This window comes from Pygocentrus nattereri, chromosome 15, assembly GCF_015220715.1.
Source record: "Pygocentrus nattereri isolate fPygNat1 chromosome 15, fPygNat1.pri, whole genome shotgun sequence".
Lineage (NCBI taxonomy): Eukaryota > Metazoa > Chordata > Actinopteri > Characiformes > Serrasalmidae > Pygocentrus > Pygocentrus nattereri.
This window is the reverse complement of record NC_051225.1, coordinates 17,347,739-17,364,469: the sequence shown is the minus strand read 5'-3', so window position 1 is coordinate 17,364,469 and position 16,731 is coordinate 17,347,739. Positions and strand designations below refer to the sequence as shown.

The 16,731-nt window shown below is 41.3% G+C and overlaps 1 protein-coding gene across 1 annotated transcript in view; it reads right to left on the bottom strand.

Moving 5' to 3' along the window:
• ccdc102a (coiled-coil domain containing 102A) overlaps positions 1–16,731 on the bottom strand; it is a 120,649-nt gene that overhangs the window by 66,337 nt on the left and 37,581 nt on the right. Inside the window, exon 2 of the mRNA XM_017696500.2 lies at positions 70–826. Within this exon, the coding sequence (XP_017551989.1) occupies positions 70–750 (681 nt within the window). The 5' untranslated portion in view covers positions 751–826. The remainder of the gene's footprint in view (positions 1–69; positions 827–16,731) is intronic.

Sequence of the window (16,731 nt, the reverse complement as noted above, 5' to 3'; positions counted from 1 at the left end):
CATACCAAGCTTTATAAATCTTATCCAAAAAGAACTCAGAACCTCTGCTTCTTCGGTTGTTGGACTCACCTTTTGCCTTTCTGGTTTCTCATTTCCCACATCCCTGACAGGTTCCGGCTCTGGGGAGCCTGGACCCTCTCCCACCCTCTCATCTTCCTGGCTATGCTGTTTACTGTCCGAGCCAGCTGGCTGGTTCGAGGGGGAAGAGGCTGTGGAGGAGTTGGACAGTGGTGCAGAGATAGGGGTGTTGGATGGGGACCTCTGATCAGCCTGGAGCCTTTGGGCCTCGAGACGAAGCTGCTCATTTTCAGCCACCAGTTCCTGCCGTTCACGGCGCACCCCAGTCAGTTCCTTCGTAAGGGCGTCTAGACGCTGCCGCAGCTGCCTGACCTCATCCCGCGCCCGGTTCCTCTCAGCACGGACTTTACTCCACTTCTCCCTCCAGTTGGCTGTACAGTCCGACCACCAGCGCATGGTCTTCTCCATCTGAGCGGCCCGTGCCCGAGCCTCTTCCAGCTCGCGCAGACGAAGCTCCTCACGACTCTCCCAGTCACCACCAGTGCCCTCACAGCCCAGCCCTGGAGACAGCAGCAATGGGGGGCTGGAGCTGGGTGTGCCACCCGTGGGGCTAGGGGTGTGGGTCAGGCTATCGGGGGAGCGTACCCGGTCCGGTCCCAGACCCAGACCACAGAGCAGGCCCGCCCCAGACTTGGCGGCTTCGGCCATGTGGGGGCTGGGCGTGTGATTCATGACTGAGCCGATGATTAGTCCAGGCAGAGAAGAACTAACAGGCTATTGGATCCAATCTGGAAGGCAACATGCTTTCCTGCAGGAAAATAAGAAACACGGTTTAGAATTTGTGCAGGTGCACATAGAACTATGTGGAAAATGAGCAAATCATAAAGAACAAAAAGATGTTCTGTACCGTTTGGCTCACTTCACCATGTTCTAGAACAGTCATGAAGTAAGATAGAAGTTTTGACTGCAGGGCCTAATCATTACTGCCTCACACCACACAGGTCCTTACCCACCATGTTCTCATATCTAAGCCCTCTTTTACACAAACTATCTCTGTGTATCGTCTGAGACGTGAATGTCTTGCAAATCATCCCAGATGCAACACTGTAACGGCACAGTATTTCGAGAGTAGGCAGGTAGCCCTTTTCTCTCATGTCCTGGAAGAATCATTCAGCAAAATACAGTGAAATAATCAATCAAAACAAATTAAAATTAACTTAAAGGTGAAGAAAATGTTCATAGCCATTATCAATTGAAATAGTAGCTAAGCATTTCATGCTGCATGTACATTTTCTAGGAGGTCTGCCAGGCTGGAAACGGTTGCCCAATCACAAGTCACAGTTGAGGGTGAATAAATGTATGAAGCTCTTTCAGAAATTATATTTTATAGTGAAGGAATTGATTGTTTTATGTGCATATTTGCAAAAAAAAGTGTGCATGAATGGCCGACTTGCTGCAGAATTTACCCAGCCGCATCACTCACGTCTCTCAGAAGCAGCGTGTGTGAAAGCGAGCAAACACTCTGCAGGCTTATATAATGCAGTTGGTAGCTCACTACATCTATTTTCAACCATCTTTTAAAGACTTCAGTCTATGGCCCAAACCAAATGATGTGATAAGACAGGTCATCTTCAAAAGAGTGTGAGGTTAACAAGACTTTGTGCTATGACAACTCACCAAATGATCACTAGATAACACCACAGTGTAGGCGCTGCTTCAGCTCCACAAGCATTAAGAAAAAAAAACACTCAAATGTTTGAGCTTTTCTAAGGGTTTGAAATTACACTAATGGTAAATGTATATAATGGCTCACTTTGTATGCTGGATTAACAGTTCAAAACTATTTCCTTGCAATTTAAGTTTCTAAGAAGCAGCACATTTAACCTTAAATACTTGGTGCAGTGCTGGAACACGGGACTACAGACTCATAGAAAACTGGATCCTGGGTTCACTTTGGTGAAATTTTACATACTAATTATCCATTTACACAAGAATGTGTATAGGACACCATGGCATTCACAGCTAGCTCTCATGTGAAGGGTTTATCACACTGCTATTCAGTGGATTGGGTTCCTTTTTTGAGTTTTTTATAACTCTCAGAGCTTGAGGTTTGAAATATTCTCAGCTCTGATAATTTCTCAAATGTCTTCTAGACAACACACAAACACTAAGAAAAGAGACCATGCTGAACCACTCAAGCTTTTTAAGGATTCAAATGTAAACCAATGGTAAATGTGTTTAACAGCTCAATTTGCAGGTCAATAGATCCAATAGTTTAATACAATTTCCCAGCCTATTAAGTTTCTAAGAGAGCACATTTAACCTTGCTCAGCTGGTGGGAAACTGCATCATAGAAAATGAGATGCTTTTCTGATAGCTGGATTCATGTATCCGCGCGTGTCCGTGATGACACATTCACAGAAAACTAGCTCTTATGTGAAGGATTTGGGAGGTTTTGTTAGGAGAGGCTCTTAAAAGTAACCCACAGGATAACTGAGCAGGTAATGTGTCTGAACCACCAAAAAATGTGCCTTGGAATGAGGTTAGAGACGGGTACTCAAACTGTAGACATGTGCTGGCAGCCAGTTCAGAGATACCCCTCAAAAAATATCTTTCTTTTAATATACATTTCAATGAAATGGTGATACTAAATAAATGTAAGGAAAGAGGCAGAAACTCCTGGATCTAATCCAACGGTACCGTTTCTATTCATACAGAATGGCACGAACATCCCAGGGCTCTGCTAGGCTCCCCTTCCCCAGCCCCCCACCTTGAGGAGCTGCTGGAGCCCAGAGGAAGTTCCAGGGCGGAGCCTGTGGCTTTGGAAACTGTTACACACAGAAAGCAGCAGTGCAGGAAGCTCAAACAAAGCCATTCCATAAAACACCACTCATATCAAAATGCCCGTTTTATTACCCTTTTAGATGGAGGGCGAACTGACAACTGCAAATCTACAGCAATCAGATTCATCCAACTTGACAAAGGGTATGAATTCTATTCCATCCAGGCTATCAGGTTCTCACACACACACACACACACACACACACACACACACACACACACACACACACACACACACACACACAGTGGGTCGACAGGACGCTAAATCAGGGCTCTGGGATCAGATGCTTCTCTCCAAACCACACAGCTCGTTTTCTGAGAGGAGCTGTGGTCTCTTTTTAGGGCAGTGTTTGTTCACTCTTACAGAACCTTTACATTATGTGGAGGTTCTTTAAACTTTTTCAAAGTTTTTTTTTAAAAGAACCAGACACTGAAACCAATGCAGCAATGAAATAGGAGCAGCTTACGAGATGCATGGAATCAATTCTAATGACTCATTAGATGTGTTTTTAAAGGTCCTAAGAGAACAACCAATTAAAACATTCTTCATGCTGGGATCAGACAAGCACAGCCTGACTTCAGCACATCCCAAGACACCCCAATGAAATGTCTCACATGTCAGATTTTTGGAAGTTTGACGACTTGCTCCTCAACGTTAACCGATAGGATGGCCGAGCTCTCCGATGCACATATGTAAACACGGCGAACTTCAAGCTTCAAAACATTTATTTAACACTCTTTCTCACGGGTTTCCTGCGCTTGCGTCCGCCTCCCTGCCGTCCCGTATTCTCAACCAAAACATGGCATGAATTCATGGCAAAAGCATTGCCTAATCTGACCGAGTGACCAACGTGAAAGATAAAATATTTTGTAGTCTGATTCCGGCATTAAGGAACCAAGCGTTGCTCTTCTTGTATAACAAAGAACTTTCTGAGCAGCAAGTGCAGTGAAATAGCAACAGCTTACAAGATTTACTGATTACAAGATCAACTCTAACAATGCCACCAAAGCTGAAAGAATCATTAGAGAGGAACTGTAAGAAGCAGAGCTGCCACAAACATGTGATACATTTAATAATTACAAAAAAAAAAAAAAAAAAAAGATTTATTACCAAGGAGGCCGGTGAGCTGCTCAGAGCTGTAAGAAACTAATTCAGACTGCACAGGGTGGTACAGCCAGTATGGCCGAAGATGAGCGAGGTCCAGGATACAGCACGTTTCAGCAGGTTTCAGCGTCAGAAACTTGACCACTCCCCTGGTCAAATAAAGCTTAAGTTTATTTTTTTTTAAGTCAATGGTTAAAAAGATGCAGCTTCCTCTGCTGTTTCACCTATTACAGTGAAACATTTAGTGAGCTTTTGTTGTTCTTATATTCCAGTTTTCAATACAGAACATTCGAAAATGAAAATTTTGAAAGCTTCAGGCCTAGAAAGGAGAGAGGACTCAGGAGAGAAAGGGGTGAAGAAAGAAGGTAAAGAAACACCACACAAGTGCTCCATAAAATGAATGGGACTAAACTGAAGATGAAGCAAAAACCCTAAGCTTAAAGTCACGATGGAAACTTGCCTTCAGTTTTTCTTAGCATAGGAAAAATAACAGTTGGGTTATCACTTCAAACACAGAGCAAAACTTGATGTCTTGATCGTTTTCAGACATGTACAGAACTGTGCAGTCAAAAATATACTTGACACAATAGCCATTTTTACATGCAGCCTAATCCGTTAATAATCTGACTAATAACTCAAATCAGAATACAATATGTCCATGTAAACATCTCAATCAGAATACACTATTCCACGCCATTTGGAATACAATCTCTATCTGATTGAATGAGGTGGGTAATCCTGTAAATAATCTTTTAAATAGAAGAATAATATTTGTGTAAATGCCTGTATCTGATTACATTCCCTATCAGAAAGTTTAAGTCCGTTCTGCTTGGCGGAGCAGAAACTGGTCTGCAGAGGAGACGAAGTTCATGCTCTGAGCTTTAAAAGACAGCAGTGGGACAGACGTCCAGCTTATGTGTCTCAGAACACGTCTTCTTCTTGGCCTTCTTTAATAAGGACATGTGAAGGACGTGTTCCTGAGTCTGACAATTTTAAAGCAGTTAAAAACACAAGCACTGCTCACTGCTGCTCACGTGATGTTCGCTGTCATGGGAACGTCTACACTAAGTAGTTCCACTCATTTTGGATAGGATTACTTGTTGTGAGCATGTAAACAAAGATTTTCTATCAGATTGATAGAAGTGAGAATAAACGCCTCAGTCTTAATCTGTAATCAGAATGTGTTCAGTTGGATTGGTAAATGTTTTGCATGTAAACACAGCCAATGAAGTGCATTACCTGAAGTAAACGTGTGTTTATTTTTAAAAAAATCACTGAAACTTACAAAAAATTGGTCAAATGGTTGGACAGCAAAATGATGATTGACTAAAGCAATGAGTAACACAATTTTCCACATGATGGGGTCACTACTTGCAGCCCCCCACTGTCCAGCCAACCACAGCTGCCTTCCCTAAACACTGTTCCCATGTACCCCCAACCGGAGAGCTCAAACCATAAATTTGCCATTCTCCGTTAGACGCACCCACCACTACTGCCACACAGATTGACATCATATTCTTTTTCTCAGAAAACATCTGGAGGTTCACTGTAATGGATGGCAAAACCGATCGAAATTGACAGAGAGACGGGCGTAATCGGCTCTAGACAAAACAAGCTTCAAACTCTGTTCCAAAAAAAAGCCGAACAAAAAGATTATAAAAAAACACGCAGGACAAATGAACAAAACAGAGCACAGACAGTTTAAAAGAGGTGAGGACTTGTGTAATCATAACTTTAATACTGTGCTTGGCTTTTCAGCATAAACTGTTCTGAGCTCCTTCATACATGAGTGATGCCTAGTATAGTGAACAATGAGAGCTAAATATGAGGAAAATCTGGATTCGTGTTTCTCCGTGAAAAAAATCTGAACATGCTTTGAAGCTCTAAATTAGAAAGACCCAGATTTGGCCCTGAATAATTTGTTTGATTTGTTTCTTTCTTTGGTTTTCATTCCTCAGTTAAGTATTTGGAAGCATTGTCTTGTTTAAGCCACAAAATTTGTGGCCCAGAATAAATTTAATCAGCAAAGGCCTTTAGAGAGAAGCGTTATTGGTAATGTATGGAACATATTAAAAATAAATAAATAAATAAATGATAGCCATCTTAGTTTAGAATCCATCATAAATCCATGCCAGGTGTCCATGTTACCTCGCCTCAGAGTACAACAAACTACCTCGCACGTCTCAAACTTCCCATGTCTGCTGAGGTTCAAAAAGGAAATATGTCTCAGTAAGAAAATCACACGTGGGAGCACCTTAAACTGTCTGACAGATTAAATAAACAGAAGAATATTCAGTTTAAAAAAAAGTATAGTGACCATCTAAATCCACAATGCCTCTGTGATTTAGCTCCACCATGTACTAATTTCAGGAGGGAATACGTTCTACTGTTCTTCTACATCTACATTTCTTCTTTTTTTAAATACAACATTTAAAACTTGGCAGCAGATTTTATTGCTGTATCACAGAAGAGTCGCCTCCAAACTGTCAGCACAGCATAGCTGCTGCTCTGTAACTACACCATCACCATCACTATCACCATCATCGCCATAATAAATTATTTTAAATTGTTTAGAAGGATGTAGAAATGAAGAGTGTGTGAAATGACTGGATTTCTGTGAAACTTACACTTCAATCTATGACATACTTCACAAGTGTGACGCATGTGTAGCACAGCTGGTGTGAACAGAAACACTGTTTAAAATAGAAGCGCATGGTTTTGAGTATTTATATACATGTTATGAAACACAGAGGACTGTTTAAAGCCTATCAAACACTGTTCAGACCAGCCCTAAAAACATCCCATCACTGGTAATTTATTTTGTACAAAGCTACTCGATTCTGAGCTGCTGATCATCGTCTACGGAGAAATCGACACCGCGGCGGTTTCAGGGGTGATAGTGGGAAAAATTCCTGAGCCTGAACTTTTTTTCTCTGCTCGGGAGGTGAGCAGGGTGGGGGTGCTATGTATGCGACACACTTGGGCGCAGATATATGTCCATGTATAACCCTGATCTTCATGTCTGTCAAAGAATTTTTGCTTTTGAATTAGTCCCTTCAATGATAGATTGTGTTGAATTTTGTTGAAATACATGAACAACATTCAGACATGAGATAAACAAACCCAATATAAGCCTATATTTCAGAAGCTAGTGCAGATTACCAGAACTCTTGGGACTAGCAGGCCTGTTCAGGAATCCATACCTGTCTTTAACTAGTCACATACCTTATTGCTTCTATAGCATAGGAGACTACAGATACTACAGCCATACCAAGAACAGTCAGCAGGTGGCAATAACAATACTCCAAAGTAAACTAGGAATTGATTAGTAGCCTAACCATTGACTAAATTACATGAACAAGGACACATTCATTTCTTTTAAAAATATAATAGCAAACTATGCACCATTTATTTTAAATATTTTGAAACAATGCAACAAACTCATAAATAATACTACAGCCCTAAAATTACTATTCAGTTCCATTAACAATGGCAATAATTTAAAGTGTTTCAATGAAAATTAAAGTGCTTCAAGAACTGCAAAACAATGAGACATAAATAAAGTATAAGCAAGTTTACTGCAGAAAATGTCTTTCCCCTCCCATTATTTCTTCCTTTTTGGACAGGATTTTGGGTTAGCAGAGCCTTTCCCTTTTAACATGTTGGGTGACTGTGTAGATGACCCTTTGGATTGGCCATAAAAGAGTGGGAAAAAACATGTTGGTGCAGAGGTAGTGGCAGCTGATGCTGAGGATCTATCTGGTGAGGAGGACGCTGTGGCAAATGGAGGGCAACTGACTTGTCCAGAGCTGGTGGAGGTGGCAGCTGGAGAAGATGAGGATTTGGCTAGTGTTCTGGCCTGTTGACCAGAGGAGGTGGTGGCTTGTGCAGATGAGGTGGAGACTGGAACAGAGGAGGGTTTGGGTGGACATTTCTTTTTCAGGGCCTGTTGACCAGAGGAGGTGTTGGCTTGTGCAGATGAGGTGGAGACTGGAATAGAGGAGGGTTTGGGTGGCCATTTCCTTTTCAGGGCCTGCTGACCAGAGGAGGTGGTGGCTTGTGCAGATGAGGTGGAGATTGGAACAGAGGAGGATTTTGCTTGCCTTTTGATTTTTCTGGCCTGTTGAACCAGTTTGTTTGCCTTCTTTGAGGACTGCATCCTTGCTGCCTCACTGAGCCTCTTCTGCTTTAGTGCCTGTTCATTCTCTTTCTTTTTCTGTAAATGTAACAGGTAGTTTTGGAATGATGAAAGGCAGGATCGCCTCAAAGGCTGGTCAATGGTCATAGTTGAGGCTGTCCAGTCTCTGGCTTTAAGCGTGGACTTGATCACGGCAAGGCTCTCATAAGTTTCCACATTCATGCATTCAAGCACCTGTCATCTTCAAGGATATCATCCATCAAATTGAATGACCCCTCCACCAAGAGGCCTGTGAAAATGGACAGAAGAGCTTTAACTAGCTTGCACAGGATTGGATACCTCACATCTCTCTCTGCATTTCTCAAGGAAGCAACATGGCTCCACCAGTCTACATCAACTCAACAGTCCTCTTCGATGTAGCTCTGTCCACGAAGAAGCATATCCACATCCATCTGGTAGGGCCGGCATTCATCTACCAGCTGACCAATCATTTGAAATTATGTTATTCCCACAATGCAGTGGGCACTAAACAGCTTTGATTGTTGTGTTTCACTTCACATTGAAACACTGGAGGGTTTGACATAAAGCCAATAGTCAGTGGCCCTCAGGCCTCATCTGTCAAATCACAGCCAAGTTCTGTCGAAGAACACGAAGAAAAGCTGGATTCAAAGACAGAATCACACTGTAATCCAACAATGTTCAAGTGTAAACAAAGACATTTCCTCTCAGAAAGATCAGGAAACAACCCAAATCACTCCATTTTGAGACTATTTGATGCATTTTGACTGTCAATTTAAATGCATTATAAATTCATCTACGCTAGCGATGCTTTGTTCCCTTTGTAGACTGAAAGTACACCTCGGCATCATCCTGCTCTCTCTGCGGTTTGTAAATGAGATTTGCCTGAGAGAAGGGAGGAAGTCTGTCAGCATGTTGCACTTGTGGTTTCTGACCGCAGACTAAGAAAGTGAAAAAGATCATCCTTCCTTCCGCAAAAGATGATTTAGATGAAAGCGACGTGTCGCTCCTCTGCTTTAGGACTTCCATTTAAATATGACTTCAGACGTGCTTATCTTTGAACCAGACCAGGTTGTGGTCTGATATTGCAGGTCACAGATACATACAATAGGTTTTTTATATTAATGTTGTCAGTGTGTTGTTGATTCAGACATATTCAAAATTATACAACAGCTAATTCCGGACACACGAGCTGATTGGTTGAGAAGTGTTCTAATTGCTGTTATTTCACCGGTTTCACCATCACAGGTTTTTCACACTGTATCACTCCGCTGAGACACCATTGCCTAGCAACAACTTTGACAGCTGTAGGACTCGCTCAAGTCACTTGAACATTTTTACTTCTTACTTTGCCACAAACAGAAAACGGACACTTTTAAGATCACATTTGACCAACAGCCAATTTGGTCCGACTCTGAAGATGAGACAACACTAAATTCCCAAACTGTCGTCACCACTGAGCAGCTCTTCATTCAGCAGCTGTGACAGAAGAACAGCTAAACAACCTGGAATCAGCCAGAAATTAACCCAATACCATTCGCCAGACGTGTCTGATCTTCAGTCTGACCAAATTAGACTGAGTCATAAAACTGACCAAATAAAAAACAGAAAAGCTGCTCAGTGGTGATGACAGTTTCAGAATTTAGTGTAAGGAGCTGGAGTATAAAAGCAGTAGAGCACTTGAGGAGTTTGTTATCACCAATAACATCACAGCTGTGATGATCTATGGTGACCAAATCACATCCGTGATGTTATTTCATGATAACTCACTCCCTCTGTGTTCTACTGCTTAAATAAATATAAAAGCAAATTTAAACAAAGACAAACAAAAGTCACAGAAATGTGAGCTCTATTCCTAAAACTAACAGAGTGGCTATGAGATTTTAATGCATGTCCAACCTGTTATGGGTAGCTTCAGAGACCCTGGGACCACTTGAAATGCTAAAAGGTCTCTTTCTCTGATTTTTGTGTGTAACACTGGGTTGTTACACACAACCCAGTGTTGTGTGTAACAACCAGGCACAGCAGTGTTGCTGAGGATTGAATGTGATCCAGCTATAAATAGTTGATGGCCAACACTAACTGAATAATACTTGATGAGATCACCAGTACTTTCCAGCTTCATAATGAATCAAGTTGGATAATAAAAACAAAAAAAAAAGACCATCAGTGGCTTTAAGACACACAAAAGTAATTATATTTGTCTTGCAATCAGTTTTAACGAGTTTCCTTTTTATTGTTAATGTTAGTCGATACGCTCAAGCAGCCCTGATACGCCGTCCATCTTTATTACATACTGAAGCAGCATGAGGTGGAACAAGTCATTTTTAGAAGACAATAAATACAATCGCAACACTATCATGACTTCATTACACAGTAATGTTGCCATACAGGATTATGACTACCTGCTGCCAACTTAGCAAAATTCCATGAAGTTCCAAACACAATATAATGGAAGTAATAAGGATTCTAGGAGGTCCTGACAGCGTATTGACAACGATGCCTCTACACTGTCACAGTGTTGTCATAACATTATCATAACTCTTACAGGAATTACAACATTGTGACATCATGGCATAGAAGTAATAGGCTGTCACAATGTAACCATGTTCGCTGTTACAGCTCATAAAAACAAAAGTAAACAAAAAATGTGTGGACTACAAACCTACATCACAAAACTAAAAAAAATTGAGCATTAGAAGTTAGTTTACAGTCTGATCCTATGTTTCTGTATGAAATGTGGCCCATTCACTCCCAGCACACTGCGAAACCTACAACTGAATAGAGGTGGAATCTACACCCAGTCAGCTATTTGAAGCTATAAGCCTCCAAGTTATTTCTTTTTTAGACACCGCACCTGCCGAGACTCTTCTGCTGAGCACTTTCTCCTCTCTCTGAACACTGAGATGCCAGAGTCTTCATAGCTTTTCTCAAACAGGTTAGCATAGTTGAGGTATTAGCACAATTTGCTACAGTAGAAACTTCTTCCAGCTGAAGCTTGTTTTCTCAACTCACCGTTTCAAACTGCTTGGCTAATCAACCACCCAAGGTAAACAAAGCTATAGTGGGCTTCTTAATGGACTTATCTTCCGAGTGTAACTGCTGCGCCAGTTAAGGTGGAATGTAAAATTCAGGTAAGAAGCTGGCAAAGAAGCTAACAGCTTCACCCAAGGATGTCCAAGCAAATCAGTTCCAGCTCAGAGAGCTGCGCAGCAGAAGCCACATTTACATGCAGCCTAATAATCTGTTAATAATCCAACTAATAGCTGAATCAGAATAGAATATGTCCACATAAACACCCCAATCGGAACAGCCTAGTCCGTAACTCGTAATACAGTTTCTATCCGGCTGATCCAGGTTGGTAATCCTAATAACCCGTTAAATAGAAGAATAATATCCGTGTAAACATCTGTATCTGATTACATTCCCTATCGGAAAGTCTAAGTCCATTCTGCTTGTACATCGCGTCATAGTGCGAGTTTATACCGTTCGACAAGGCGGAGCAGAAACTGGTCTGCAGAGGAGACGAAGTTTATGCTGTGATCTTTAAAAGACGGTGGTGGGACAGACGTCCAGTTTATGTGTCTCAGAACACAACGTCTTCCTCTCTGCCTTCTTTAATAAGGACATGTGAAGGACGAGTCTGACGTCATTTTAAAGCAGTTAAAACCACAAGCACTGCTCACTGCTGCTCATCTCACTCTGACTGGACCTCATATGATGCTAGTTGTCATAGAAACATTTACTCTAAGTGGTTCTCCACGCATATAAACACCTCAGTCTGAATCTGTAATCGGATTGTATTCACTCGGATTGGCAAACATCTTTGCATGTAAACACAGCCAGAGTTCTATAACAACTGTCGTTATCAGTTTTAGAAATATCCTTGACTGTGTTAAACACAATTACTGTATCATGCATTTATAGCATGAAATCTAACTGTATGTGACTCACAGTGTGTATCGTCTCTCAACTTTGATATTGAAAAATGACATATTAGCATACATGTCATGATGCCCCTAGTCTCTGATGGTATTGGGCAGTAGGGTACAGTACAGCTATAAAATTATAAAAATAGCTAGAAATTACACACATCATTGATTGGTCAAAGGCAGTTGTCACAGAACTGTCATAGCAGTCAAGCAGACAGCAGTCTTTTCTAAAATATTAGCTAACTAGCCAGAATCTTTCTGACTCCATATAAAAAAAAACAAATATTTGATAAATGTTAGCCACCAACTCTCTGTACAACCAAACTAACACTGATGTCAAATGATGAGCTTTAACAAAGGCAGTGGTCATTTGTGACTACTGCATTGTTAGAGACTCCACTATGAAGGCAGCCCTAAAATATTCTGAAGAAATATTACCCCATTCCTTTCTCCACAAAACTTTTTAAGCTTGTCATCGCACCCCGTAGTCATCACTATGGGAAATTAAAGTCTTGCAGTTCTGCTTTACTAGCCACTAAAATTTAGCCTGGCCAAAAACTTCTCAAACAGTGAAACAACAGCTACAGCCCCTCTGGGCTCCTGTATGTCTTGCATAAATTTCCTGTAGAGACTGTGTGAAAACGGAGCTGCAAGACAGATTTCAGTGATGTACAGCTGGTGGACGATCCTCCGTTTGACCAGCAGCAAAAGTACCAGCAGGCTATACATCACATTCCTGTGAAGGGTACCACAGACCCCTGCTATAAGTCAGGGACACTGAAAGGTAGGGACACAAAGAAAGGAACAGAGGTCAAAGGAACACATTTTGTTTTGAGGAAAAGTTCTAGGCTCCAATTAGAGACATCACTATAGTGAGCCTGACAACCACCAACTAGACTAGGTTGCCTACTAAGCAGCCATTTCACTATAACTACATTAACCAGAGAGAAAAATAATAAAAAAAGGCTTAATAAACAACACATCTCCCTCCACAAGGCCAGGGGTTGGCAACATGCAGCTCTTTTACTGTCCTGTTGCAGCTCCACAGCAGAATTAGATTAGTAGGTAATAATAAAATAATCCTCCTTTACAGGAAAATAAAGTTCTGCTGATCATTCAACTCAGTTTAACAGTAAATGGTCTTAAACGCTGGAGTTAATGTAGAACTGCTGATTCACCCTTTAACCCTGAAGATCAGCGCAGACTGCTGGTCACCATAGCAACATAACAATCTCACCAAGCTAGCAGCTAACGAAAAAGCAAAGACGGACATCAATAATTTGGAGACGAATGGACTTGTGTGTTTATAGTCATTCCAGCTGGTTTCCTGATATGTTTAATCTGCAACTAGAAACTGAAAAACTAAAATGTTGAGAAGCTGAAGTCTCGTTTTTCATTCAAATCTTCCCATTCAACCGTAAATGGTGCAACAATTACCTACATAATTAGCTATATTCTGGCACATCAGGCACTATTTAAGGTGGAACTGGAAAACTCAAACAAGAAGCTGACGAATGAGAAGTGACTGGTAAAAGTCAAATGTTGAGAGACACTTTTATAAGACATGATTTTACTTTGCGGAAAGTTTCTTGCCTGAGATGTGAGAAAAGCAGCTATACCTGAGCTACAGCTTAAAGCAGAGCAGAGTGAGTCTGAGTTTTCGTTTACATTATATTTTTTAGCCTATATGAGGACATCAGCACACACTGAGATATATTTATACAATATATATATATATACAAATGGGTTAAATGTGGAGGTGAAATTTCCCTGCTTGTGGGATTAAAACCACTTAATTATGTTCTGTGTGTAATCAGTCCTGTTTCAATGGATGTAAATCGTATTCATAGTTTCTGAGAAAATGTTTGTTTTTTTCCCCGACACAAAGCTGGGCGTAGATAACTTCACTCACCTACCTCACACTAAAACAGCTGCAGAAACAGCTGAGCAGCGTAAAGCCATGTCGCCTGTTTCTATTGAAAAGGTTCTCTCTGTGACTGATTGCAGAGTTGATGTAAAGTGATGGTACGTGACCAACAGAGGCATTAAATGATGGAAACATAATGGTGACAGCAACCTCAGAACATTGGTGATCAGAGAAGAGCTTTGATGTTCACTTTTATTTGCTACATTAAGTATAACAAGTAAGTGTACAAAGTATTACGTTACATTCAACCCCCACAATAACATGTGGTAGAGCCACATTTTGCTGCAATAACAGCTTTAAGTCTCTTGAGTAAATATGCATCAGGCATGAGCACAACTGGGGAGTCATGTTCTCCCATTTGTTTGGGCAGATCTGCAGCAGGTCGTTTAGGTTGACTGCATGATGCTTGCACTCCAAGCAGGAACAAAATGAAGGGTTTGCTAATGATTCAGGCACAGAAACAGACATTTTAGAGCAAAGCTTGCTTATTTGACAGAAGCATAATTGGATGCTAATGTGACAAGTCACCTTTTCATCCCATCTCTCCAAGCAGGCCTACTGAGCAGAAATCAGGAATCAGTCATGAGGACTTGTGAACACAGTTACGCAGATCTCTTGCTGTAAAAATGCAGAAATCCTGTGTAGAAACTTGTTCTTACTGAAACACATAAATAAAAACACTGAGCTTTAAGCTTTTGGTAATTTTGTACATTCTCAACAAATCAAGCTTGCAAGTTCACAACCAATGAAGTAGGAACGGGAAGGTGGGGGGTGATGGAAAAGTAAATTTAACATGACATTAAAATGGTAAAAGGGGAAACAAGGAGCTAAAGCAGGACACAATGATGGGAAGAGACAGAGGATGAAGAAAGTAGGGCACTAAAAAGGCTCAGTCAAGTAGATGAAGAAAACAAGGGTCTCTGTCCTCCACTAGATTTTCCTGCTTAAAGGGGTTATTTTTCCTGACAGTAAATCTGGCTCTCTTTTTGTGGAGGATATGAAGTGCATTCATGAGTCTGTTCAGCTATACAGAGCAACAATAATCTAATTACTATAACTCAGATATTTCAAGCTTTTACAGCATTTTGAAAAGACAAACACCCAATTCATCCATGTTTTCATTCATTACTGTCTATTCCCTATTTAACTCGCCATGGTGTGCAGATACCTAGGAGTGGTCAGTCAAATCAACAGTGATGCATGACCATAAATTGTCCACTGAAGAAGGATTAATGCAGAGATGTTGTGCAGGTCTCATAAATCTGGCGGTCATGCAGCCCAGGAAACCTCATTAACTAGAGCTGAGGCTAAATGCTTGCCTAATCACACCAAATTGGCAACAGGGGAGATGTTAAGACCTGAGTCTTTCTGCTGGCACTGCGAATTAATGAAGGCTTGATACAGGTTAATCTCATTAATCATATGCCAATCATGCTGACCGACAGCTTGTCCATGTCCAAGCTAACCCAAAGATGCATGAGAAAGGATATTTTCTTGGGGGGACGTGATGATGACCTTGCACCGATGATAAAATTGCAATAAATGACTAACGAATCAAAAGAATAAACAAAGCAGAAATAAAGATTATTAAATTTAGTCATTGCCTGATGTTGGTCTGAACGATGTGCGTTTGGATCTTCAGGTGCTGCAGCCATCTTTACACCTGCTTCATCAATCACGGTTAGTGCACACGACCACTGCCCTGAATGCACCTGGTCACTATGGCAACAGCAGCTGCTGTACTAGAGCAACATAATTCACTTTTGGTTCTATTAATAGCTTTAGGAAAGTGTGTGTGTGTCAGTGTGTGTGTTTTTGTGTGTGTGTGTGTCTGTTTGTGTATTAACTATATATTACAGTCGACAATATTTACTATCATTGATGTTTTGATCAAAGAACTCTGTCATTAACGTCAGCTTTAAATAAGATCCTCAAATGATAAACACCTTCCAGTTCTGTGAGAAACAGCATGACAATCGTCAGTAGGCATCATGGGTAATGGTGCTCTGCCATGTAATGTTATTTTTTCTCGGGGTGACGTAATGACCTCACACTGATGATAAAACTGCAAACTGCAAAAAATGATTAACGAATCAAAAGAACAAATAAACCAGCCATTAGGGGTGTACTTTGTGTACTTCTGGTGCCGGTCCCAAGCCCGGATAAATGGTGAGGGTTGCGTCAGGAAGGGCATCCGGCGTAAAACTTGTGCCAAAACTATCATGCGGATTACAAATATGATTGCCATACCGGATCGGTCAAGGCCCGGGTTAACAACGACCACCTCCGGTGCTGTTGACCAGCAGGGTGCCGGTTGAAATTGGACTACTGTAGGTCGAAGACCATCAAAGAGGAGAGGAGGAAGGCGGGTTAGAAGGCAGCGAGAGAGAAGGAAAGGCAGGAGTGTGGAGGTTAGAGTAGGGACTCTGAACATAGGGACAATGACTGATAAAGGCAGAGAGGTTGCAGACATGATGGAGAGAAGGAAGGTAGATATTCTGTGTGTCCAGGAGACCAGATGGAAAGGAAGCAAGGCCAGGAACATTGGAGGTGGTTTCAAACTGTTCTATCATGGTGTAGAGAGGAAGAGAAATGGAGTAGGGATAATCCTAAAGGAACAGCTTGGGAAAAGTGTTCTGGATGTAAAGAGAGTGTCAGACAGGATCATGAGCCTGAAGTTGGAGGTTGATGGTGTAATTTTGAATGTGGTCAGTTCATATGCACCACAGGTTGGTTGTCAGTTAGAGGAGAA